The 27,650-nt window shown below is 40.5% G+C and overlaps 2 protein-coding genes across 6 annotated transcripts in view; one reads left to right on the top strand and one right to left on the bottom strand.

Annotated features, from left to right (window-relative positions):
- The window catches only part of DCP2 (decapping mRNA 2), a 34,123-nt gene extending 27,856 nt beyond the window's left edge, over positions 1 to 6,267 (top strand). Inside the window, exon 11 of one of the 2 annotated variants that reach the window (XM_087742150.1) lies at positions 551 to 6,267. In XM_087742150.1, the coding sequence (XP_087598276.1) occupies positions 551 to 714 (164 nt within the window). In that variant the 3' untranslated portion in view covers positions 715 to 6,267. Of the gene's footprint in view, positions 1 to 547 lie in introns of both variants that reach the window. The other variant, XM_087742149.1, reaches the window with a different exon arrangement.
- A 645-nt stretch (positions 6,268 to 6,912) lies between these two features.
- Positions 6,913 to 27,650, bottom strand: part of MCC (MCC regulator of Wnt signaling pathway) — a 216,731-nt gene continuing 195,993 nt past the window's right edge. For all 4 annotated transcript variants that reach the window (XM_087742443.1, XM_087742444.1, XM_087742445.1 and 1 more), the window contains 4 exons: positions 23,941 to 24,147; positions 22,858 to 22,955; positions 11,469 to 11,591; positions 6,913 to 10,425 (listed from right to left, as the gene is read on the bottom strand). In XM_087742443.1, the coding sequence (XP_087598569.1) occupies positions 10,245 to 10,425; positions 11,469 to 11,591; positions 22,858 to 22,955; positions 23,941 to 24,147 (609 nt within the window). In that variant the 3' untranslated portion in view covers positions 6,913 to 10,244. The remainder of the gene's footprint in view (positions 10,426 to 11,468; positions 11,592 to 22,857; positions 22,956 to 23,940; positions 24,148 to 27,650) is intronic.

The raw sequence follows: 27,650 nt of genomic DNA, 5'->3' as shown, positions 1-27,650 counted from the left end.
TTGCCTTTTTGTTAACTTCATGTGCTGCTTCATGTTGGTTTTCCAATTCTTCTTCTTAATTATTAAGACAGATTATACCAGGTGGCTGAGTAAAAAGTAACTGAAATCTCATTTAGGAAAATAGCATCTGAGTCAACACAATGCTGGTAATTGAGTGTTGGTTCAAGGCTTTCTGTCCTGCTAGTAATAAGCTGCAGTTGTTACTGGACTACTTTGGAGAGTGCACATGGTTCTTTACTTACTGCTCAGAAAATAGGGCCATATTTCTTTCCTCCTTATTAAGAAATGACTTGCAAAACAGCACCTGTGGGTAAAACTGGCTGTTGAAAGTGTCCCCAGATTGCTGTGACTTTCAAGATTTGTTCTAGCCACTAGCTGACTTGTAAACACAGCTGTTTGAGTTACCTTCTTCTGTTTATGACCAGACATACAGGTTTTGTCATAAATATTAATTGAATATACATTTGAGGTATGGCTTTGTATTGTTATTGATACTCTTATTGATAACTATTTTTTAAAATTTGTTTCATGCTTTTTTCTCTTTAAGCAGATGCAGCATATGAGATGTGTTGCTCCAGTGAAGACCTACTGCCAGAACATGTAGAGGAACATTCTGTGGCATGCAATGGCCATTACAAATTTGCTTTCTCATCAAGAGCTTTCTTGAGTTTCAAGTTTGACCATGATGCCATAATGAAAAGTTTTGACCTCTGACAGCAAACTTACTAGGAACAAAAATCAGACTTGCCTGTTGCAACTGAGGGGGTTTCTCATCCAGCCTTACTCTTTCTCAGGAGTTTTTTTGTTTTTGTTTTGTTTGTTTTTAAATGCAATGCAGGGACTGACTGGTGGTTTGGAAGGGTTTGTTCTCTTTGCAGTATGGGAGTGGCATAGTCAAGTGTTGCACTTTAAATGCAGTATAGCCTTTGTCCACAAAAGTACCTTTCCAGTGTTCAGTTCACTTGTTCCTAGCTGTGCATTAGAGGGCATTCTTTTTTCTTTGTTTTTTTTTTATAACTTGCTGTGTGATTTGTAGAATGTCATTGACTTTTTTTTTTTAACTGTTGGAGTATACCAGCTTGCTAAACTTTAACTTCTCTGATGTAAATTATTGGACTTGTTAGTCATTGTGTAGTACATTGCAATATTATGGCAGTGGCAATGAAACTGATTCTCAGAGGACTCCTCTGTTATAGTGATTTTGAAACCAAGTTGCACATTTCAAACCTAGCCTCAGCCTGTCATCATTTCTCTGTCCTGGTTGCTTGCCCAAAATACCTGTCCTCCTTCACACTGATAGTTTCTGTTGGCTGGCTCTCTGTGGTACTTGGAGTCAAATCTATAGCATGTTGACTTCTTGTACCTACTCTGCTTCTGTCTTCAGTAAGGATACACAAACTGGGTAGAACTTAGCCATTCAGTGTCTAGCTTCAACTCTTATGCACTGTCCCCAGCTGGGTAAGAAGTTGCAAAATTTTGTGTTATCCCAGTTGCAGCTGCTTTCAAAAAAAGAAAAGCTTAAACTTTGTCTGTGAGAGGTTACTAGTGTAGAATTTATCCTGAATGTAAATAAGCCTCTGTAGATCTTGCTGAGGAGGAAGGCAGGTGCATGGATAATAGAGTCATTGTGTGACACTAAATGGCTTAATCAGGCTTGCAATAACTATTCTAAGGGTGTCCAGTATTGTATTCTGTGCTGTTGTCCTCAGATCTCTTGTGTAGTGTATGCTCTGTATATATCCAGTAGTATTGAATTGCACTTGCAGTTAGCATTTAAATGATGTAGCCTCAGTTGTTTTCAGCTACAATGCTTTCTTAGTAAAAATATCAAAGATTGGGGGGGTGTCAAAAAAACAGTAAGAGTTGAGGTGACGAACTGTTAAATCACCTTCATGATTCAAGTTAAGGGGTTTTGAACACATGCTTTGCAGTTGAGAGAAATGCACTGAAATGATTTGTCACAGTAGCTTGTGGTAGCAAGCATGTTGTCCCAGATTTAAAAATGGACTCTTCTCTAAAATAAAGGTGAGTAATTGGTCACTTCATAGGTTGAATGAACTATGCCCTTGTCTCATCACAGTGTATGGTCATGCACTGAGTCTTTATGCAACTCGTGTCATCCAAAACCAAAATCCTGGTCTTCCTTCAACCACCCTACTTCATCTACCCTACCTGATCTGTTACCTAGTGCTTTTCCTCAGAAATAGCTTTAGAACTATCTCCTGGTTTATTTACCTGCCTGTCAGCAGGTGGTTTGGGACTCTAATGCTGTAATAATCTTGGCGATACGAACGCTGGACTTCTGTATCAGTCAACAGGAGAAACAGACTGCAGCCTTTCCTCCTTCTGGAGGACAAGAGTCCCGAGGGCCTTGTCTTTCAAGACCAAATTGTGAAATAGCTCAATCTAGCTTTGTCTCACTTTGTTTTTTTTAAAAAAAAAAAAAAAAAAAGTATCCAAAGGCTGTTCGAAACAGTAAATGGTGAAGAACAGTAATTGAGAAGGTGGGATAATGCTGGAGGAGGTTATGTTGTTCAGCTTCAGGTGAAAACTAATCTTCAGTTACTTCTTTAGTGCAAGTAGTTGATTTCCCAGCAAAAGTGCCTTTACTCATGGTGAGGCAGAAGTTTGTATTCATATCCTGAGGCTGCTACTGCCTGTGGAGTTAACAAGACTCTCCTAAGGCATGATTAAATATCAGGCTGTGGAAATCTTTAATAAGTAAGTTGACTTTTCAGATAAATTAGTTATATTTCATCTAGTGCTCTGTGAAATAAAGGGGATGTTGATGAAACAGTGAACTTGGAGCTTCTGTCAGCTGTCTGGGAGATCATATCTCGGACAGAGGAAGTCTTTGGAAGGAAGCAAGTGTGTCCTATGAATAGGAGATGCTGGCTGCCCTCTATATTCACTGGGTCATTTTTTTTTTTTTTCTTTGTAGTGAAAGGTTGGTTCAGTGTAAGAGAAATTGGTTGCTTCATTAAGCAACCCAAAGTGGGGCTTATACATATGTCATGATTTTAGTAAATCTAGCCTTAATGTGAGTTGCAAATAAATGTGATAAATATGCAATAACTTACTTCTTTGTATAAGGGTACTGTTTCTTGTAGTAGCATTGCTTTCTGCTTTCTCAGTAAGGTTTCTAAAACAATGTAAAAGTGTGGTGGCATGTGATCTACCTTACGGGTTCCATCATGCCCTGCACTGTGAACATTTTGAATTGTTTACTATTGTTTATGTTCTTATTTCACTATCCTTTTATAATTAAGTATATTTCTAAGTTTAGAAGTACAGTTTACATTATCTTCTGTAAAACAGTGAAGAAATAACAAGTGAGATATAGAATTTAGTTCTGTGAGTTTTTATTTTGTGGGAGCTAGACACAGAGAAACAAGTAACTGTTTGCATGTCAGACTTCAGAGCTGATGTCAAGATACTTGAAAAACAAACATTGCTCAGTTTGAGAATGCTTGCCTGTAAGGGGTTATTCAGATTATGAATGGTCATTTGGTGTTCTTGAAATTAAAGAACTTGTGGAATAAACAAACATTTAACAAATGAACTACTATTGTGTGGGTACTGGGAATCTAGTACTAGTTTGCAGTTTCTAGTACTACATAAACTCCTTGCTTTAGTGGGAGATTTTTAGCATCTCTCCTTCACAGAGTGCTCTAAGCCTTGAACTCGGACTGAAGAGTCATCTGCCTAATTGAATGATGTATGTTCGGTGCTGAAATGCTGTTAACTTCAACTCCTTGATGTACATGCATGATTTTGAAAGTAGCTGTGTCTTGTATAGCTTGAAGTCTGGAAACAGTGGTACTGGGAAGAAGAGGGGAAATAGCTTTATTTATTGCACAATCAAAGTATTTTTTTAACACAATGTAAATTCTTTAGACCAAACTTGCATAAATAGTTTCTAATAAAATTTTGGGCCTAGTTACTGTTCCAGGCTTCTGTGCTGTGCTCCAACTTTTCTGATTTAATTTGGTGATTTGAGAACAATATTTACTGTGTTTTTCCTTCACCTACCTGTGGCTGTTATGAATGTAACAGTTTCTTTTCAAAACAAGGCAGGGTTCAGGTGTGGCTATTCCTAACAGACGTGCTCTCAGATTGTAATTTCAGATGAGAAATTATTTTTTCCAACTTATACTTACTGTAGTAGAGTTGCTTTTGTTGATTTGCAGTTTATAGCACTTGAGTCATTCTGGTGTGAAGAGCAAGAGTCTACATGAAGAATCCAAGCTCTAATATCCTGTGGTGCAAGATGGTACTGCTGCTCTGTGGGTGACTGGCTGTCCAGTTGTTGGGTCAGTGGGCTGTTTAATCCTCAGCTACCTGTTTTTTTTATAAACTCTGAGCAACAGAGCTTTTTTCCAGAGGTAAAGTCAGGTGCCTTCATCTTTTAGGAAGTTATACTCTATATGTGTTAGGAAGCTAAAAATTATTGAGAACTGGTAGAATAGCCTCTCTTGATTTAAAATCAGTTTATTTACAGAAATTAAGTCTTGCACTGTAAATGTTAAATAATCTGGTGCTTATACATGACTTCATAATCTCAGATTTTTTTTGTTATTACAATATTTCAGCTTTTGAAGCAACCAAAATTATTTAAGAGATGGTAAATTTCTACAAACTAACTGAAGGTGCTTTTACAGTAAATTAGGCTTGGAAATGTCACTACTCTTGCATAATAGGTTTTTGTTCTTATGCATTTATAGCAATATGTAGTTCAAGAATGAAAGTAGGCTGAATGCTAGTATTTGCACTGTTCTTAATCCTGTACATAAGCACTGATAGATGCAGTAGGATTTGTGCTGTGTGTGCATTTCACTGTTTCATGTAGATTGTGAACTTACTTACAAGGAAGACAACATATGTAGCAATTACCTTGGCCGTATTCAAGATCATACAAGAGGAAGTATTCTGGATTAGTAGTAGTACATTAAAATTAAATGCTTGGGTTTTAACTTGTCTTTTCATTGAAAACGTTAGGTTAAGCTAGACTTAACTTACTGTATAGATTCAACTTTACAGAAACCCTTATCTTTAAATTGTTCTCAGCTCTGGGATACTTCTGGGAAGGAAGTGTCTTCAATTCCTCCTTCAATACTTGCAGGAAAAAAAGAAAGCTTGCTTTTAAGTAATTATCAAAATTTCACAGGGTACAGAATGTTTAACTTTGAATAGGTCCACTATGAAATTTACTGAAAACACTGAGTATTTTGTCATTGTTAAGCATTTATATTGTTGCTCAGAAGAACTACCTTCTAGTTTCCATTATGGGTTACAGTTCAGTGTCTTTAAGAAAGTGATTACAGCTCATGGAGCATTTATCATTTTAAAACAAGGCATTTTTATCTTTTTAAGAATATAGATACTGCAAACAGTTCTCTCTAACACACTTCCCACTGTGAGAAAAACTTACTTTGCAAATTTTTTTAAGCATGTTTGAGCAAAACTACTAAACTAGGGAGATGAACCGTTTATATCTTACTGGTTGGGTACATATTTTTGTTATGCAGGAAGAGTATGCAAAACTGCATGATTAAGAGCTCTCAGCAAGTACTTCTGAAGTCTATAACTTAAAACAGTATCCTTAAGTAACTTTACTATGTCTGCACGGCACTGCAGTATGTGGAAGCTGTACGTCAGCCCTGAGGAGCAGTTGAGCTGGGTTTGCAAGGCACTTTAAAAAGCCAAACAGACTCCACAGAAGAAGGTGGGGCTTTGTTCATGAACTTTGGCATAATGCTAGGTAGCCGTACATGTTCCAGGACCCAGGCTGACTCAGGTATTGCTGCCCAAAGATAACACTTTTCTGTGCAGCACTGCATGCCTCGCAGAAAATAGGGAGCCAGTGTTTTATTATATGGCTCATGCATGAAGGGTTATGTCTTCCTCCTGTTTGTTTAAAGCTCAAGAACTTGATCTGTTTTCCTCACTGGTATGTAAGTGGCATATCGGTGCTAATTAAGTAGAAAGTACGTACAGCTAATAGGGTTAAAACCATGTAAAGTTACAGATTTTATTCAACTTCCATGATGTTATCTTGAAGAAAGTTTTGCATTAGTCAACTTTTCAATTTTAATAAATAAAATCTGTAACTACCTGTAACATCTGTTGTACTGATGATTGTGATTTTTTATTTGTTATTCACTGATTCAGAAACTGAAGCACACCATTTAAGAGGCTATGACTAAATTGATGTTTTCTTCTATACTGTAATTTTTCTCTGTAAAATTAAATGACTTTATACATAAACTTACTGAAGTACTGAAGTATGAATATAAGCATTGCTGATCAGTGTGAAATGTAAAGCCTGTGCTGCTGGCACAGGTTATTCTTTCACTGTGGAATGTTTAAATGTTGCCTTAAGCCAGTCAGCAGCACTGATTAGGTACAGTGCCAGGACGAGAAGTATTATTTTTTAAAGTCAATTGTAAAGGTGGACAAGGGGTCCATTGAACACAAGAGAAAGCAAAAAAAAAAAAATTTTTTTTAAAAGGTGTTAGATGTACTGGAGAAAGGAAGTATGTGAACTTCAATCAGTGCTTTTAAAGTATTTATGAAATAGCCATTTTCTTTTGGTCCATACAGCTTGTTATTAAAAGAACTGGATGTGTGGAAACAGTTTCCTATGTGCCCTTCCATTTCTATAAAGTGTTCATTGAAGCTGCAGAGGGTTTGTGGCAAGTACTAATGTTCCTGAGCTCAGTTAAACCTGTGATCAGATCTCCAGTGAGTTCTTAACCAACTTTTCATGTCCCTATTATGGGGAGCTTCCCTGACAGTGTCGTATCATGTCCCTCAATAACTTACCTTGGAGAAGGTCTTTGTGGTACCTTTAAGCAGACCCATTCGACAATAAGATGACAAGGTATAGTAAAACAACGCCCAAGGCAAAGAAACAGCATTAGAAATTTATTCAGAATATAAGAACATTTGTAAAATAAGTATTATAAATGTCTCTGTATAAATAAATGCAGTTTTTACAATTCTATATCAAATAAACACAAAATAGCTATTTTACAGCAGCTAGGAAACTAAAAAGCAGCAACACATTTAAAGCTAATTTAGTAAGGTGAAAAGTTTCTAAAATTACAATGTATGGTACAGTATTAAAGGAGGAGAAAATCCTAATAAAACCAGTAGAACAATACTGACATTAATGCAAACTTAGTCACATGTGCTTCGCAATAGCTAACAGTACATTCAAGCTGGTGAAGATTTATATATTTAATTAGGAAAAAAGTACTTTCCTGCTGAACACACTGTGAAATACAAAGTTTCATGCACTCTGGTGACTTAGAAAATAAAAAAAACACCCTAAGATTAATTAATGAGTAAACAACTTAAGTTCTGTTGGCAAGAAGAATCTATTTTTCTTGCTTTGCAAATGTATTATTTCTGCACAAGTGTTAAGTGAGTTAGGTTGCTGTGACTCAAGGTGATTTGCACACTCTTCTATAGGCTGGTGTGCTGGTATTTAACAGTTGCATAAAAGGAGCATTTTTGGCATTTATTCTCAGGCTTGGTGCCATTTTAACAGGTACACTGAAACTGCAGCTAATTGTTAATATTAAACGGTTTTCACAATAACAGTAAACCTTTCACCACTTCCCCACTGGCCTTTTCCAGTATGCCAACAAATGAAGCAGCAACTGCTTGCGTAGGCGAACTAACTGGTGGTCTGGCAAACTGTAGCTACTGCTGAGGCTGTACAATACCAGTCTTGCTTTTCCATCTACAAGCCCTGTGGGAAGAAGGGGGGAGTGGCTTACATTTACTGATGATTTATATTTTAGAGCACAGTTGGCAGGGAAGATATGCGGTAAGTGTAGTAGAACAACGTTCAGTTTATGCAGAAGCGGCAAATCGTTGGGCCTGAAAAAGGCACTGAAGGACACTGCAGCTTTTTATGCCTTTAAAGCCGGGTGCATTTTAAGCTTTCCTAATTTGTGTCTTTCCTTTACAGACAGGTTTCAGTTCAAATGCTTTAAGCTTCATTGTATTATGTTTAACAGCTTCTCTAGCTACCAAGACAGAAAAAAATTGAGCCTAAGAGGAAATGCAGTGCAGCAGTGGTTTCTAGTCACCTTAAGTGAAAGGTATTTCACATGGACAGTTTGAGATGACCTCAGGTTACATGGGTGTTTCAGATGAAAGAAGACAAAATTGTAACTGCATTTTTGCCACAGTACACTGGATAATTTTCTTTTGTGTTTCTTCGTGAAACGAATGTCATCAGCTACCACTGAAGCTTACGGCAAAACCCCACATTCCTGTTGGTGAGAAACTTCTTGGCTAAAAAAGGGAAACACCATAGAAAGATACTTAGCAAAACCATAAAGACAGTAAGAAATCAATGTGCCTGCTCCCTCAACAGACTGGTTTGCAAAAATTTCCATTTGCATTATAAATTAAGAGTGCAATTATCTTGAGAAAGAGCACTGATCAAAACCAATCCCAGGGCATCGCTGCCTACAACTTAGTTTTGAAATCAGCATTGTTTTAACTTGCTATTGCAATCAGTCACATATGATGTTGGCTTTGTAGCTGATGTATCAGACTCTAGAGAAGCAGGAATCACTGCCCTAAGAAAAGAAGAAAACAGCAACTACAGGAATAAGATGTTGTGAACACCAAATGCTACAGTTTCAGATGTAACCAAGACGTAACAATAATGCCATATTCTGAACACAAATTCCCACAACTATTTTGGCTGCCTGGCCTAACCCAAGGGTAGACAAAAACGGTTCAAGTCCTCTAAAAATATTTTCTTAGTACTAGAAGCTGGAGGAATAAATGAGAGAAGTTATTGCAATTCCAAATACGCTAATAAAACTTGAGGTGCAACTCAACATGTAAAGCAAAAAGGATAGACAACTCCTGAAATCAGATTCACTCGAAAACAGAGCCTGAAAAATACAAAGTAGAGGTGTAACACAGTAACAGGCTAATGAAGTTAATGGATGCTAGTTTGGCATGTTAAAACAAACACGGAAGCTGTTTTACATAGTCAAGAAGAAGCAAATTCTGAATAAAGCAGGTGCTATGGCAGATTCCTATATTTTGCTCCCTAGAGAAATCATCCTGATCCCCATGCTTTGCTTAATGTTCATTACCATAATAGGCCAACATTTTCAATGCAGTCAGTTTGATAATACAGTAACATGATGTGACTTACCACAAAAGAAAAGAATGTTAGCAGTAACAAAAACTAACCTAAGAAGCTGTATGAAGACTTCACCATTCACATTCTGTTTGTGGCTGTATATCCATACACCTACACATTTATAGTTTTGTGCCTATGTATTCAATATTAAACAGGTACATTCCTAATAAGTACCTTTTTTGGTCAAAACAAGTATAAAAAGAAGACATTCTACCTCTTGATCACAGAAAGCTATAATAAGCACTATACACGTGACAAAAATAGTCCAGCTTCTTAAAGAAAACCTTGGCTATAATGTATTAACAAGAAAACCCAACTGTTTCACAAAATAATTGCAAACACCATGCAATATAAATACCAGGAGGTCTCCTATAATTTCTTACCCAACCTTGGCACAGACAATCTATCTGGCATGGTGAAACTCACAGCCTTTAGTTCTCTTACAAACTGTAAGAAATACACCATTATCACAGTTTTCAGAGATGCAACTAGGGTTTCTTGGTTTTTTTTTTCCAAATCAACAGTTTTCCTACCTGATCTGCCCTGTGAGTGACAGTACTGCAAGTATGGTGCAAAAAAAGCAAGCCAGCCTATCATCCCTCCACTCTGCAGCTGCTTATTTAACTGATTTAACCACAGCAGCAAGTCTTGAGGGTACAATACAGAGCTATGTGCAGAGGGAGCTCGGAAAGTAGGAAAGCTCTCAAATTATCCCCAACTGCCCAAATTAAAACCTCTTAACATGAATTATTTTGCTATGTGACACTGTCACCCATGGGACATACATAAAATGGAAGAGAAGCTGTATGAATATAGACATAGTGACACAGACAATATAGATAATTATAGCATGATAATTCAGGCACTGCCATTTTACATTATGAAACAGTCCTTAAGGTTAACACTTATATTATCCCCATTGCACCTCTCTGGGATCCCGGAGAAGGTGCTTAAGTGTGTCAGCATTGACACTCAGAGCTTTTAGCGTTTGAAGCTACCTAAAAGTCAGCCTCCAAAAGCAAGAAATTTGTAATGGCACTAAGCATCTTTGAAAGAGATGCACTTAAAGTGAAGTTTCATTGGTGTGTGGTCTAGAGTTCTCTTCTTCCAGTAAAGCTATTCTTTGTTTGAGCATCCTCACTTGTGTTTCATGTCTCTCCACCATGGCCATCATTTGCGATTCCAGTTTCTTCAGCTTATTTTGGTGCTTTTTCTTTGCTTTTTCATAAGCTGCTACCAAGTTGCTGTTAGAAATACAAGGCAATACAAGGTCATTCAAAAAGGCTTGCTCATAGCCAGTGCTACAAAAATCCACCCCAAAGTCCCACCTTCAGGGAACTCCAAAGTTTGGGTAGTGATGATCTTCCTAAAACTTGCTAGTGCTTTAAAATGCATTAGATCCAAACCCAGATCAATGCTAATCTCTCTGTCTTTTTTGGGCCGAGTACACACTTTTACCAGTAAACTGGTTACTGAAAACATTTTTAAATATGGCTCAAAGAGCCAACTAGAGGTTGCTGATGATGACCTCGCAGAGCATTGTTTGTGAGTCAGGATACCACAACATTAAACATGTAATGATTTACAAAAACGTTGTACGGCCAGAATCTGCTTAGAAAATCCAGCACGGATTTTGCATTTTCCATTAAAAAAAAAAAAAAAGTTCTATTCAGAGGATGGCATCTTGTGCTAATTTGTCAGCTGCTAAGGATCTTCTGTGCCTCCACCTTGACTGTGTAGGAAAGCTTGAGATGGGTACTGCTCCACACCACAAAGGCTTTCAAGTATAATTTATTAATAAAAACTACATTGTGAGCGATAGGCTCCTTGCAGGAAGGGCAGCTATAGTCCACCATATCCCCAGTCATCCAGACACAGTGCCAGTAAAATCTACTGAGTGAGCAATAAAATTTAAGTGTGATTATCGAAGCCAGTTTATTAACAGAGGCAGGAGCCACGTAAAAGGGAGCAATTTTAATCAAAGTAACAGATTCATAAATCTGACTAAATAGAGGGTTTTGTTTGTTTTAATAATAATGCATTTTACTAGTAACTCAGTTAAGATGAACCTATTTCCCCTGCTCTGTTCTTAGCTATGTAGTTTTCAGTGTCCTACATGGGAGGTTTACACCTCCCCCATCTCTACCTATAACCTTAAAGAGTCAACTTGTCTGAACACAAGGATCCAGAAACTGCTCATTAAGGTAGGGGGAAGAATTACACTGCATTGCCAGAACACGGCAAAAAAAAAGTCAATGGTACATCCATCTGCTGGTAGATCCTTTACCTGTTTGCCCTTTTAAGGTCATTAACAAATTCTGCAGACTGCTGATGTCTGATTTCACTGCTCTTCGTGAGTCTCTCCAAAGCACTCACTAACTCTTGCACTCTAGCTTTCAGTTTCTTCTCCCTGGATCAGGAGAAAAAAAGAGGGACAAAACTATTTTCAAAACACAAATAACACTTCAGCTTGCAAGTGCATGAATGGTTATCCTGTGCTGGGCTGACAGGCTGAAAATATTCTCCTTACTACTACTTGGATAATACAGGAGGTAGTTCTTACATTAAACTTTTCCACAGATTGGTTTTTATAACATTCACCATTTTAGAATATAGGATCAGAGAAGCAGGAGACAAAACAGAAAACAAACTTCTCTGGTGGATCCTGGTTTTGTATGTATTGAATCACACTAAGAAATAATCACAAAGATATGTAAGGATACCTGGCACGTGCCACCTACTGTGTCTTGAATGAGACAGCAAAGAAAACTACCAAGGGAAATCAAACATCATGGTAATGATATAGGAATTTTAATTAAAAATAGCATAGCAGGATTGCTATTAAAGATAATTTACTAAACAAATTCCCTTTTATTTAGAAATTACCATAGAATCATATGTTTGGGTTGGAAATAACCTTTAAAGGTCATCTAGTCCAACCCCCCTGTAATGTGCAGGGACACCTTCCACTAGATCAGGTTGCTCAGAGCCCCATCCAGCCTGGCCTTGAATGTTTCCAGGGATGGGGCATCTACCACCTCTCTGGGCAACCTGTTCCAATGCCTCACCACCCTCAGAACAATTCCACTGATTTCAGTTACTGCCTCAAATTTACCTGAGTAATTTATACTACAGTCTGTATTACAGTAGGTCACTAGGGTTTTTTCAGAGCCAGCAAGTCCAGTCCACGTGGCAGTGGGAAACAGAACAAGAGAGGGGAATACAGAAAACACAGAGAAGACAGAGAAAAGGACAAGCACAAGAAATACAGAAGAAGAGTGAGCACAGGCATTTTCTTCTATGAGGTGCTCTTTTTCTTTCAAATAAGCCCCAGTAGTGAGGTTTAAAATGCCAATATAGTTACCAATATTTACTTACCAATTATGAACCAAAAACTAATTACATGAAGTGGGACAAAATGGAAGGTACCTTGTAATATTTTTACATTACAAATATTTCTATGAGGGAAAGAAAAAGCGAACAAGACCGGAGTTCTGGGGAGGAATAAGCATTACAGCTTGGGGTTTAGGCTGGCTTTAAAAAGCATTTCCCAGCGGAGGTGAGCACGTGGCACGAGGCCGGTGCTTCCTCCCGGGGAACTCGCTGCTGCAGAGCCGATGGCTGCCCACAGCCCGCGCCTGTGCAGACATGGGACTGTCCCACCTCTTGTGCAAGGGTGCTGATGTGGAGACCCAGGAGCCGTTCTCTCTGACCCATCTTCATAGCACAGACAGCCCAGAGAGAAAAACATCACATTTGAAAATAAAAAAAAGGGGGGTAAGAATGACATGGAGGTGGGCTAAACTGGGGCAAAGTTAGATTTTGCAGTGTCGAACCTTACACTTGGGAACTTTGCATGTACGGAGACATTTGTCTGTGCTTTGCTGCCTAAAACCACTTTGCAGTGATTTGCCTTTCCCTCCTGTTTTTGGTGCAGTGCTGCTAAGTAAGTAAATTGGATTTCCTCTCAAGAACAAGACTACCACTAGCTCCCACATAAGCCCACTGAGCCCCATGGGAACGCATACCCTAAAGGTTGTGAAAGCATCCCCAGCTCTGCACAGAGTGCACGGATGCTGCTGGAAGCCTGCAGTTTCAAGGCCGGCCTGGTAACGGCAGCATTTTATAACCAGAGAGGAGGACAGCACATGCGGCGTGTTCCACTGTGCCGGGCTTCAACAACAGAAGGGCTTTCACAAAGTCAGCCGGGGAAATATTCCAAGTCAGCAGTTTATCCCAACACACTGCAGACGCTGGTTTACTTGCCAAATGAAAAAGGACATAAGAGGGGCCTTGTTGATGAAGAATCATCAGTATTCTTTATGTGTCCTTTCATTGAAGTAACATACTCTCAGTTTTCAAATTCTGCAATCTTTTTTCCTAGTGGTTAAAAGCTCACTGCCACCCACCCCAAATATAAATTTTATTTTTTATATCCTATCTTAGCAGTCAGAAAGACTCAGCAAAGTCTACGGTCAAAATCTGTGTTCTGCAAAGAAGACAGGAACAAAAAAAAAAAAAATCCAGCTTTTACTTGCAATAGAGGACAAATAAGAAAAGATCAGACCTGGCAGAGGCCAGACCCATTATCTAACCTGTGTGTGGCACTGCTGACAGGACAGAAGAGAGTAGGGTAAATTTGGTGCTTGTCTGCTCCAAAAAACGCCACAGCCAGAGGCTCTGGGGAAGGCTCAGTAGCACTGCAACCTAGCGTGAACAGCAAGTCCGATGGAATAAACATTCACAGTATTTGGATGGGGAGAGAAAACTAAAAATCACGTGAGGTTGATTTAACATTACGTGCAAGAAAAGGTATAGCTGTGAAAACACTGCACACAGTCCCATGGCAAAGAACCCTGTAGAGCCACAGCTTACTGCCGCTGAAGTCCTTAACACACCTGCGGTAACAAAAGCCGCATGGAAAAGAAACACAGTGCGAAAACTTGGGAGGAACTTGTCATGCATGGTAAAGTTTGCTTGCTACGGTGACTGTTACCTGATAAAACTATTACATCACCTTTTGTCTGTTTTTGAACTCACACCTTTCAGCCAGTCATGTTCAGTCCGAACTCAGCTAAACATCAAGAGGTATTTCTTTACATTTGGCCTGTAACGTCTTTGTCTTGCTGCTTGCCAAAGATAGAGAGCCAGCGGAGCGGTAAGCACCCTGGGCCTCCACAGGCTCGTTACACAACTTTCAGATGCAAGTTCTGAACCATCTAGCTAAACAGGTAACAGTGGGTAATCCTTCACATCTATAGATGCCTCAGATTTACATTTATATCAGTAAAACATATGTATTCCCTGAGTTAACAAGATCCACGCAGTTCTTTTGGCTTTTCTTGATGTCTCGAAGTCAGTGAAAACAGCACTAGCTAGTGCCTACTCCCACCTTAATCTCAGGGAAAGCAATGGGCAGTTTGATTGCACGTGCTGAAATGTCCCAAAAATCTTACAAAAACAACACATAGGGATCTACTTTTATGCTTAGTGTTCCCGATTTAAAACATGCCTATCTAAATATCTTTACTTCAAGAGGCATTTCATACAACAAGTAACATCTGACTAGACAGACAGCAGCAACAGTAAAGGCACAGTAAATACCTTGTTTTAGTCTGGGAAATGGAGATGCATGTACACTTGGTTAATGGCTATTACATGCAAAAAACATGTAAGGATTTCCCCAGAGTGCTGCACCATCTATTTTAGTAGCAGATGAGAGACCTCAGAGCCGTACCTTTTATTGGCTGGCCAGCAAATGCTATATCCCTTCGTCAAAATCCCATGTCTTGTAATGCTAACTCTTCCCACTTCTCTCCATTTCTATCACTAACTACCTCAGTTTGGACAGAAAGAATTGTCCTTATTTGTGTCTCTCCAAAACTGATTGCTTAGCTGGGCAATGAATGGAGTGATACTGAATCCTGAGGTGCTATTTGGATTCCTTTAATGCATTACAGGCTTAGCTGTCTTTACAGGATTTCTAGCACCACTTCACTTTCCTGATTGCTATTATAAATCAGCAGGATATGAAGAATCAGCCAGTACAGGCTTAATAAGACAGAATATTTTAAAACAATAGCCCTAGTCCTGTGCAGCATTTTTCCCGGATGAGAATGCGTCAAAGCTGCGAACCAGGGATGGAACTTCATTTGATGCGACAACCATACGAACACCCTCCCGACAGGGATCGCCGTATGGCTGTGGCATGGCCTTCTGCTGCCAGGCAGCCCTCCACAGTCTGAAGGGCAAACTCGCACAGAAGCTGACATGCCGAACTCACACTGCTATCGTGCCCCAGGGCTGTAATACAGAACAGTATGGATCCTGAGAAAGCATTTATGTGTGTACTTTGATAGGAAGAGGGAAGGAGAAGCAAGTATTTTCAGGAGAACACAATTTCTGTGAGCCCCCAAGTCACAAGTCAATTCAGACTTCAGAATTCAGCACAGCTTTTGCTCCCAACAGTTCCTTTTCCAACTGGCTACTGCCGCTGGAGCTGCGGAAAACACAGCCGCAGCACCTCGTGCACACAGAGAAAATGAGCACGTGTTCCCAGAAGAGGGAACAAGCTCATGATCTGAGGGCATGGCTCGCGTCCAACACAAGGGCTCTCTGCTGCGGGGTGCTCGAGAAGTCAGCTGGGGAAATCCCTGGCTGCTCCCTTTCCAAGGAAAAGCTCAAAATAAGTGTATTTGGAGGCCTACAGCCTACTCCAACATCCGCTAAAAACACTGTTCTCAGTGAAATGCCTAGTATGCTGGTAACAAAGACTTTTGTTTTGTGTTTTCACTATCAGAACACTCAGTGGGCAGTTGCTAAGCAGTTTTCAAGGGCTCTTTGTTTCAGACTTACAGGACGGTTTGGATAGGAAAGCAAGTGGACAGGCCCTAACGTTTTCTCTGGCTTCAAGGCTACCGCTGCTGACAGTGGGGAATTCTGCCAGAGCCGTAAAGGAAACTATATAACATTGGGCACATTTCTGCACTTTCTGTCAATTTGGCCTCCACACAATGACACCATATTTGGCCCAGAGTAATGTAAGCAAGGTCTTCTGCACCTTATATTTTCCCTCCTGTCTGGGCTTTTCCAGACATGTTCGGGTTTCATATGCCAGAAGTCTTCCCAGGCGGATTTTCCTGCCCTTGCTCATTTCATCGAGAATTCCCCAGTGCTGCAAACAGGAAGCTGCTCTTCCCTGGCATGCAGAAAGTGGATTTTTCTGCCCCTGGCTTGGAGTGTACCCAGCTAACTCCACTCTTGCGAAAGCAGAAGCTGTTGCCCCCTCTGCCCTGGGGTCAAGAGCACCCACAGCTCTTGCCAAATGTGAAGCAAAAGAGGAGTAACAAGCTCTCTCCAAATCAGGAGGTAAGAAAGTTTCCCACAGCCAGGCAGAGGAGTCAGGGGGCCTGAGTATCCTACGTCTTGCCATCCCTAGGAACGTCCATTTACCCACCAGGGAGCACCGCCTGCTACGAGCAGAGCCCTTCAAATTCTGGCTCCCCTGTTGGAGTGGCACCATTAGCTTCAGCTCAGCATCTGCCCCGGAGCTTCACATACACAACGCCCTGACGCAGCAGCCGGGCAGCCAGCCCAGGGGGACAGAGGCCCCAGGCTTCCTGGGCATAGGTACCCATGCAGGCTGGCCAGCCCCCAGGCACGAGGGGCTTGGGGAGGGGAGGGAGGAGATGCACCTCCTGCATGGCCCCTAGCTTTCTGCATGGTCCCCGCTTTGCAGGGGAGGCACACACCTTCCATCCCACGCTTCACTCCTAGTCCCTTTCCTAATATCCTCCTGTTGTTTTAAGCCTGGCATGTTCCCTCACTCCCCTCTCTGCCTTCTCCAGTTCCACAGCTGAACAGGGTGACACATGATTGTTTTCTGTAGGCATTTGACTCCTCTTCTCTCAGGAGATAACAGCTGGACATTTAAAAGGAATGCAGATAAATTATCTTTTCATCAGCAGTTTAACCTAGCATCTTACATCAGACTGGCACGCTGAATCCCCCAGCCAATTCGAACGCGTGCCTGCCTCACTGGTCTGGGTTGGCCTGCTAAGGAAAACAACTAATATATACTAGAACTGTTTTAAGAGGCAACAAAACAACACTACGCAAATGCCAAGAGAGTCTTAAAAATCGCCCTCTTCAAATGCCACATCTTGCTGTCTTACCTCCTCAGGCATCCATGGGCTCGAGAACACCTGTACTGCCTGCTGCCCACGCAAAGGTAGCCTTTTCTGAGCACAGAGAAGACAGAGTGCTTTTAAAAACCACTTTGCCGGTGCAAGATACCATACTGCTTTTTTGCAGATTGTCAGATGCTCAGAGCAGATCTCAAAAACCAGACAGTACCACGGGCATGTGTTACACCACTGGCAACAGGGAGACAGGCCAGGTGTGGTCCTGGAAACAACAGACAGGCAGCAAAAAGGGAGAATGGGTCTGGAGGGAGGCAGCAGCCTGCCTGCCGCACTCACTGCTCAAACCTCCTGCCCAGCTTTGCCAGCCCAACCTGGAAACTCTCCAGACCTGGAGCTATTTGGAGCTCCCTGTGACGATTAAATCCAAGTGCACAGCAGCTCGGCAGCTCAGATAACCACACAGTGGTAAGGAGAACTACTTATTTGATGTCAAAAATAGAAAAAAAGAAAAAAGGACGGTTATCTGTGATGCACGTAGAAAAAATAGCTACCCGAAGTGCTTCTGAGGAATCTGTCCCTTGAATCACCACGAGTCATTTCTTTCGAGAACGTTTCCCCCAGTGGGGCTCTCTGGGGGGATTTCCAGAGACAGGCCATGCCTTCTGAACCCCTCAGGCAGCCAAGGGAAACCACGGCAGGAGACTGCACAGTCATAAAAAAAGACAGAGATTCCTGAAATTTGCAATGACTGCAATCCATGGCAGTCTCTGGCTTTCAAATGTCTCAGAGTTGCCTATCTCCCCATTTAATAGATGTGAGAATGAGAGGAAACAAGCAAATGTAACGTCAGTGGAGCTGATGATGCACTGGAAAAACTCATCAGTAGCTCCTGAACACCAACCACCGCCTCCCTCCCCTCACTATTATCTTTGGTGAAACAGAAAGAGGATTTTACTATTCAATTCTTAAGAGCCATTTTAAATCCGAATCATTAGAATATGATCTGCTTTAGGCGTTTCTCATTTCATTTCCAAGACTTAGCCTTACTGATGGTCAAGATAGGCCTGAATTTCAGAGATGCTTCTACCTACTCCTGGATCCTGCTATCATGAAAATAAGGGTGGACCTTGAAAACATGCCAAGCTAAGATGTTGTCACGTGAAGTTTAAAATAAAGGAAGGTAGCCTGATTTAGCTCTGGCTGACATTGTGTCAGGAAACAGTCACTGCCATGCCTTGGCACAGCTTTCTGTTGAAACAGTGGCTCTCTCAAAACAAGAAGTCTGGCACAACACAGGACAGTGGTCTTCAGAAAAGCATAAGGACCTAAGACAGCAAAGAACATTAATGTGTCTCAGTAGACACATGGAAGCTATTGCAATAGGATGATTTTCTGTCTTCTACTAGAAATACCTGCAGTTTCCACTTCCAGAGAGGCAAGACCATAGCTCCGTGCAAAATGTACTTTTTGTTAAGAGAAAAAGAACAGTTTACCAGTCATACTGAGTACCGCCCTTTTCCCTCTCCATGGTGACTTCCCAATTAGTAGCATCACTTACTAGGTTATCGCTCAGTTCAAAAGTCATCAGACATAGTAAATCTATAGCTTCCTTGTTGTGTTGCCAGATGGAAAGTCACCCTTTTATGAGGGAGATACTGAAACATGTCTAGACAGACACAATTCATATAACTCTGCACAGCCAGAGATCATAATTCTGTGCCAACTGATGACCCAGCTGAGGTCTGAACACTCAGTCTAGTTACGAAGTGTTTTGTCTGCCATGGCCCTTACCTAGTATTGTCACATCCTTCCTGCCCAAATATTTTAATGCTTATAAAGGATTCTCCACATACATACACAAAATACAAGCCTATACAGACAGAAAAGTTATCAGGCACTGGAAGTACAGTGAGAGACTGCAGAAGGAGCTCAATGGTCAAAGCATTTCTAATATGGGCTGGGGAGAGGAAGAAGTTTCAGTCTTGGCAGCTTGGCCATTTTTCATGGAATGAAAAACAGAACTTAGCAGAAAAAAAAGATTAGTTGTATCACCATTATTATCACCTTGCTAAAGCAAGAGCATTTCCTATCTGGAATTCTTCTTAAATGCATTAGAGATGGCAGGAAGGAGGCAGTTATAACCTGGTATGTGCCTATTAAGTTATAAACTCATACAAGTCATCTACAGTTCTCCCTTCCCCTGCCACAGCAGAGCAGAACACACCAGCATGGAAAATGTCATTTTAAGGTCTCCCTCAGAGACGGTGTGATGTGCCTGATTTTGGGGTATTCAACCAGATCCTCTCTCATAAAACTGGCCTCTGGCACAGTCATCAAGGTGTCAGGCTGCTGAGAACACATATTTGCCCTCCCAAGAATAAAGTATTTCCTGCCAACAAGCTCGTTTATGGATATGTCAAACTTAAGAAAAAAACTCAAGAGGCTTCATGTCCATTGAAACATTCCATCATTCCATCAAGAACAGAGAGACAGGGAAACAAAATTGCTAAAGACTCTGGCAGCAAGTATTTATGCTTGGCTGGAACAGGATGTGTCTCTAAATTAGTGGCCTTAGCCTGCAACACCAGAAATTTGGTAACCTAGATGTGACTTCTACAACATGGAACTTGCAGATAATTTACATTTCTACTAGCTAGCATAGTGGTCATGGAAAAGAAAAGCAATTTCTGTGGAAAGCCCATAAGATGGGTTTTAATGCTGAACACTACTATGGGAAACCCTGAGTCCTACTAGAACAAATACGTTATGAAACAATAAATGAAGAATTGCTCCTGCTTCGAATTTCTGCTGATGGGCACTACCAATGACAACTCAGGGAGCTTCACAGCATGCTGCTGGATTCCAGTTTATGAGAAAAATCCACATCTGCAGAGAGAAGATAGGCTACCTCTGTGGATAAGACTGTTCTGCTGCAAAGCCGTTTGCAGAGTATGAACAAATGCATGCTTCCAAACCAAAATCCAAACTGTAACTGCATCCCGCTGTTTTATTTGGGTTTCACTCTATTTCAATTAACTGAGAAGAACCTGACAGTTCTGCAGCAACAGAAGGACAGAATGGGAAAGCAGCAGAGCGGGGAGCTGCCAGGGCTTTCATCTCTGTGAAGACAGAATGGGGAGGGAGCAGCAAACTGGGCTGCTGATTGATATCACATTTTCTGACAAACAGAAGACTCAAAAGCAAATGGATTTTTGCCCCTGTTCTTGCAGCTGCTGTCCCCTGCACAAGTGTCTACTGCCTGGAGTAACAACAGATAGGTCCAATTGCTGGATGTGTGCACTAATTGCAACCAGCACTGAAATACTTCTGAACATTGGCATTCAAATATCGCCTCTAGACCACAGATTCAGTGTGCGATATTCACTTGTTTCACATCCCCCTCCTGCCCCCCAGCAAACACAGTTACTGGGCACAATATTTTTTATTTTGAGTTCTGGTCCTGCTTCTTTGGTGGGTGAAGAGGGTGCTATGGGGAAGCACCAGGATCGCTCCTGGTTCACACACAGTGACAGAACTTGTTTTCCCATACAAGCGGGAAGAGCATTGAGGGATCAGCACATGCCAAGTGCAAAGAGTTAAATCCACTTTGTCCCTAAATATATCACAGTCACTTCAGGCCATTCTGCATTGTTGTAGCACTTAAAGAGGAAAAAGCACCTTGATAATTTTTAAAACTCTTTTGTGGATCCATGATGGTATAGATTTCATTGTGGCATCTGAGGCTCCATTTATCCATGTTGCCAGTTAGGAACTGCTGGTATTTCTTAGCATAGCTGTGGCTAAGCAGGTTGCAGTAAGCTTTCTCCTTGTGCTAGACAGACCTTCTACCAACTTTCAGAGAGAAGACTTCAGGATAAGGAGACTAAGCATTCAGCCTGATTTGGCTGGCAACACTGATTAGGGAGAAAAATACACTGTCCACACAGCTCACGGGAACTGTGCTTGAGCCCCACTGGCAGTAGCAATCACATTTAGTACAGTCGTATTTCCATTACACAGAGAGTCTTTACTCCAAAATTTATGTACAGTTTAATCCGATTATTCTTCTTCCCCATTTCTGCCTGACAAACAGTACTTGCTAGGCCCCTGGCTGGAAATCCATGCTAATCAACTTAAGGCCTAGTAGATAAAGCAAAGTTTTTTTCTCTGTGTTGTCAGCAAACCACATTTCATGACTATGCTCAAGCCTCTGCTAACTAAGGTCACTGGCATCCTCTCAAAATCCAGGAACAAATAACAAGAACAGGAAGAAGCTGCAGCTTGAGTGAAGACAGAAAATGCCAGTGGAGCTGCTCACACCGGCACTGGAGTGGGGGTGCTACAGGGGAGGCCAATGGCTCTATGCAATGTTTATGCAAATGACTTTGTTGATGGGTTTTATGGGCTCCCACACAAATGAGAGTTTTGATTATCTTAACCACAGAATTTTGTTTCCTGCATCAAGCAAACTAAATACTCAGCAACTGCCAGACTATTAAGCAAATGGCATGAGATGTATTGATTCTGCAGTGGTAATGATCTTACGTTTTTACATAATGCCTTTCAGGCTTAAGTGTCCCTAGGAACACTAGAAGTTGCACCTATGAAAAAAGCACTTCAGGAATGAAACACCACAGCTGCCTGAGAGGACGTTCCACCATTAAAGGGGATGCAAACACCAGAAAAGCAAAACACACTCTTCCCAGCCAAAATTCTTAGTAGCATTTTGGATAGGTTCTAAAGACAATAACCAGATTAGATATTAGATAGCCACGTCTTAGAGAAGGTGGAACAAGTACTGAAACAACTATTGAAACAACTATTGAAACAGTGAATATCTTTGTCATGAAGTTTACCACAGAGCCGGTGCAGCTAAAACTGCTGCACAAACAAACATCTAGTTAATGGATAACTGTACTGAAAGTTGTGGCTTAAAACCTGGCTGTTGATAAAAGCAGTTTGTCAAGACATCAATTTTCTCTCTTGTTGGAAAGGTAATGCTTCACCCAACAATGTCATTTGTAATTGAACTGTGGCTCTACTTACATCATCAGGAGGCAAATGCAGCATCTGAGTCATCAAAATCACTGCAATTCCCACTCCTGTAACTCCTACCCAAGTTCTAATCCGTGACCAACCTTCTTCACCAAGGTCACACTTCAAATCCTGTCTTCACTGAAGGTTTTCTCCATGCACTCAAGCAAGTCATGTCACTGTTTTGTGTCTCATATTCTTGCCTGAATATGGACACTTCTGACATTTTGAGGGTTTCTTAGGGATACAGTTAATCTGAATTTTAGAGAACGTCAAGGAGAAGGTTGGAATGGAATGGAACTACGCACCGCGTGAGGACTTTCATCAGCTGAAGAACAGCAAAAGACAGAAGGTCAGAAGAACTTCGATCCTTTTCCCTCACAGGCAAAATCTGTGATCACTCTTAAAATCACTTGAGGGTAAGAGCGAAGGCTCAGAACTAAACCTTGCCATGGACCTACAGAACAAGTCATGTCTCTGGTGAAGGAAGCCACTTACCGCCTGAGTGCACTTGTCAGTTCAGCAGTCAGTTCACCCTCATTGTACGGTCTCAGTTCAGCTAGCGTTAACGGTGTCGCGGTGCCATCGCTGCATTCCTGAGAAATGAGGAAAGGCCATCTTAATTTGAAGTTACTTACCATCTTAATGGGAAAACTCTGAAAACCTCTTAGTTTGCAGCTACTTTTAAAATGGAGGCGAAATAAACATCACAATGTCACAACAACATGGCAGTGTATCAACATACTAAGAAATGGACTAACGGATTAACACTTTACAAATCCTTCTAAATGTTTCCTAAAGCACAATAGCTCACAGATTTGCAGAATTCTGCTACAGTGTGCACAACTGCTGGTGTTTTATATTACTTTTGACACCACACTTGAAACAAAGAAGCACTGGGTCAAACAATTCAGGTGCTGCTTTGCCAGAAACAAGTAAGAAAGACACAGTTATACACTAGCTCTGGATTTTGTTTTTAAACATATTACTGAGGTTTTCTGGGGACACAGCACTAAAACAACAGGATTAAAGTTTTTCTAGGTGTCACTATTTCTTCATGCAAATTAGTAAGGTAAATGCAGAAATCTGTTTATTTTGCATTATACTAAGGGGGAAAAGTCTTCATTCTTAAATCATTACAAACTGTATGACTTGGAAAAAGAGACTGTCATTACAGTGCTCTAACTGCTTCATAGAAATGAGCTCTATTTTGTCATATTTTGTGTTTGGAGTAGTGGGAGGATGGCGTTTTGCTCAGACTCTCTTCCACTATTTCCAATGAGTGGCAACAGGCAAGACACAACATATTCAACCACAGTAGCTTGTACGTTTGGCATGAATGGCTTTGTTGTACTCCTCCCCAAAATGACAACCTTATGTTAGCCCAAGCTTAACAGTAATTCTGCAAAGTCCTCATAAGTCACAGCATGGAAAGAAGCACCTAACAACTGGAGAAGAGAGAAAAGACATACACATAGACAAAAGAGGAGAATGATTAACATGCTAAAGACTGCTATAGGAAGTGGAGGGGTACAATAAATCACGTTTATGCTGATTTTGGAAAGTTGTTCAACTCCTGACCTTGCCCAATTTGTCTTTGCTTCCACTGCTGGTTGAGCTGAGAGACCTCATTCTCTGCTCTTTTTGCTCTTCCACTTCAGATTTCAAATGCTCAATATGGACAAGGTAGGCCTGCTCCTGGGCCTCTCGAGTGCTCAGTTTCAATTCCAATGCTTTCTTCTCCTTCTCTAGCAGGTAAAGCTGTGCCTTGAGCTCTGCCATCTCCTCCTGTTGAAGAAACATCATCAGCATGCTGCTTCACGGACTATATACCTAAAGATAGACGAGGTTAAACAACAGCTTCATCCACTCCTGTTACTTGAGTGTTCTTTCCATGGAGAACACTATCAGCATCCAGAAGGCTTTTTATAATCACATAGTATATTTGTCAAAAGACCAGTATATCTAAGACTAAGTGAGTATGATGAGCTGTGCCATCCTTTAATCAGCCTCAGAAATAAGGTCAGAGGCAACAGAGCAACTAATGTGGTGCTGAAACTAGAGTATCAGGGATCTGAGAGAGTTGCCACAGCTGCTGACATTTCCTTGGTTCTACTTTGCCCTTCAGAGACCATAGCCCTAAAAACAGGAGTGTCTGACTTTTTTGTCAAGCCACTCCCTAAATGCCAGATTCCAATTTCTTACTGATACATAGGAATTAGAGTTGGTTTACCTCATTACAGTGGAATAGGTTTGAGGGACTAGGACAGCAAACACAGATCACATATTCCTGCCTTGTAATACCAGCCTCTGTGGTAGAATGAGTTACTCAAAAAGGGCAACTGGGTATGGCACCATCAGATGTCCATTTTTAACTTCCCTCCTCTAGATGGCCAGAATCCCAACTATACACAACAGGAGGTTGACAAAATTGTGCTTGCTTATATCCTTCCACAAATATGATCCTCAGAAGAAAGACACTGGTACTTCATAGAAAGAAGCTCAATTCTGAGAGCTAGTTCTCATGTGTAATTCTTCTGCCACTCTGATATTTGTGACAGAGCTGTCAACTACTGTAACACAACAGTTGCCGTCTGGGGACAGACCTCTGCTTTAACATCTGCTCTGACAGTGGCTGGGCAGAAGTGTAAGAACAAGGCACAAGTGCAGTGACTCCTCTTTCAGCACTTGCTCCCAGCCTCCATGAAAAGCAGCTGATGGGTATCCTGAATCAGAAGGCTCTTTGTGTTTAACAATGCTTCAACAAAGTTTATTCCAGGAAATGTCTAGCTATTTTCTGAACCCAGGAAAACCCAGCATCCACAAAACGTTTAAAGAGATAGTCCTAAAACATAATTTACATTACGTGTTAAAAAAACACCATCAAACAAACAAAAGACCGCCAAACCAAAAAAAAAGCAACAAACCCAACCCAGAATCATGTTCTCACTGTTGAGGCTTGCTGTGCCCTAGGTCACCTCATGGGTGAATACTGAGTTCATGCAGCCATTTTCTGTATTACAGTTCAGTTCTAGACTTGTTCACTGTGTAAACACCTCTGAAAGATAGAAGTTTCATGTTGTGCGGCCAGCCTAGGAAAAAATCACTATTTTAAAATTATTTTTTAAATGAAAAAACCCATATTCTAGTCACAAAAATATCAGAGGTATCTTACCTTATCCTTCAAAAATAATGCTCTTTATATTATATCCATTATTAACAAAGATTATACAAACACAAATCTTGGCACATATTTAGACTAACTTCTTCTGTAGAAGAAAATCTACATTCCTACCAAAAATTTGCTGTCTGGATTAAGTGTAAGCAGTGCAAACACGTGTAGCACAGTTACAACCAGCATATAGTAATCACAGGTAATCATTGGCTTATTCAGAATCACCAACCATGCAAAAATAAAATCCATATCCTAAACACCCTCAGGCTTGGAAAGGTTTGTATAAGCTTTAAAATAATTCATTTATTCATCTACTTTTTTGTTAACTGAAGGTTAGAAGCACAATCAGTTTCATTCAATGTGGTTTACAGATATTTAGTTGTTAGGCAAACTTACCATTAATTTACTTTGTCAACAGTAAAAATGTACATAATACTGATAAATAACAATGGGGAAATTTAGTTATAGAAGTTGAACTGTATTGTCTGGTATACTTAAGTGTATGCATTTAGCTTCTTAAGCCTCTATTTCTAAAGCCATTAATCTATTCAGCCTGCTTAGTGAAGTCTGAGAAGTAATTTGAGCAGAGTATTTTGGCACTTGGGTGAACAGAAGATACTCTTGACAGAGGGTTATCTATGTGGGAGGGTCATGACAAGATCTTCCCAGGCTGGAAATTGAAGCTAGGCAAATACAGCGTAGAAATAAGGGACATTTATTTCCTAAAAGAAAAAGGTGAATTGAACCACTGCAACAATGAATGTGATGATTTTTCCCATCATTTAAAAGTTTTAACGTAAAGACTGGATGCTTGTTTGTACTACATATCCTAGCTCAAAATAAATTTGAGGACCAATGGTTAACTCCTTTGTTTATAAAGACAGTAAGCTTAGATCATGATATATGAATTCACAAGTTTGCACCCTGTCCCAGAAGACATATCATGGGCTCCAAAACGACGCCCCCAATACGCTAGTTTTCTCATGTCAAGACAATGTGACTTTGAAGTAGAGAAGCGAGGGCAGGGCAAAAGTGGAAGAATTATCAGCCACTGTCTTGCAGAGACTCCCAGGGAAGGAACAGGAAGGAATGGAAAGGTTGAAGTTGAAAACTAAAACTACAGTGGAGGATTATGGACACATAAAATCTGCGAGGCAAATTTTCCCATCTCACGTGGGAAAATTTAAGTAGCTCAGGTTTACTTAGAGAGTTAATAAGTCTTTACATATGCAATAATTTTTTCCATGAAAATATGTTTTCTAAAGATAGTGTCTAAATTTCATTTCAATGACAATATCACCTTTGTATATCTACTATCCCCTTTTTTTTCTAATTACAGGATGCTGGTGAAACATTTTACAGTTTAACATATTTGCTTCTTCAGAGTGTGGGCCTGAAGCAAAAGTGCCATTTACCAAATGAAACCCTGAGACAGGAATGTAGGAAGTGGTCACTCTTCCAGTTGATTGCAGAAGACTTATACAACCCATGCAAATTCACAAGCTTCAAGCACCAAATCTATCAGTCATTTCAGGACTAATTAACTGAATTTGAGGAGTATTTCGTACTTGCAGTCATACTGTAATTCTGAATTTGGGTGAAAACTTGAACGAAAATCAAACACTCCTGACTCAATATAATCAGAAACGCCACAGCATCCTCAAAAAATTACAATTTGTGTCGGATGTGGTCATGTCAGAAGAATAAACCAGAAAGGACTTTATGTGACAAAAAGTTCTAAAAGTCATGAAAAGGGACTCCAGGACAATCGCAGTACACAAGGTGGAATATACCAGCTTTCAGAAGTAAAAGAGATACCAGGGCAGATAAATGCCATGCTCTAGATAACTGTATTTTACTATATACATCTACAAAAGCATGAAAGGCTGTAACAAAGGTGGACAACAGGATTCTTAACATTTTCCGGAAAGGGACTGTAGTCTCAAAGCACATTATGAGCAATATTATCACCACGTGTACACAAAAGAGAATCTATCAGTGTAGAAAGCTGAGATTTCTTATCTAGATTAAGTCCTTTGAAATGCAGAAAGGCTGTAAACCAAGAATTATTTACACCCATCAGAAGTAATCTCCTTGCTAAATGGGGCATGACAAC

The sequence above is a fragment of the Nipponia nippon genome, unplaced genomic scaffold (assembly GCF_047370975.1).
Source record: "Nipponia nippon isolate SJK-2023a ecotype South Korea unplaced genomic scaffold, ASM4737097v1 scaffold_8, whole genome shotgun sequence".
NCBI classification, from domain to species: domain Eukaryota; kingdom Metazoa; phylum Chordata; class Aves; order Pelecaniformes; family Threskiornithidae; genus Nipponia; species Nipponia nippon.
Note: the sequence above shows the minus strand (reverse complement) of the source record. Positions and strands in the feature narration are given on the sequence as shown.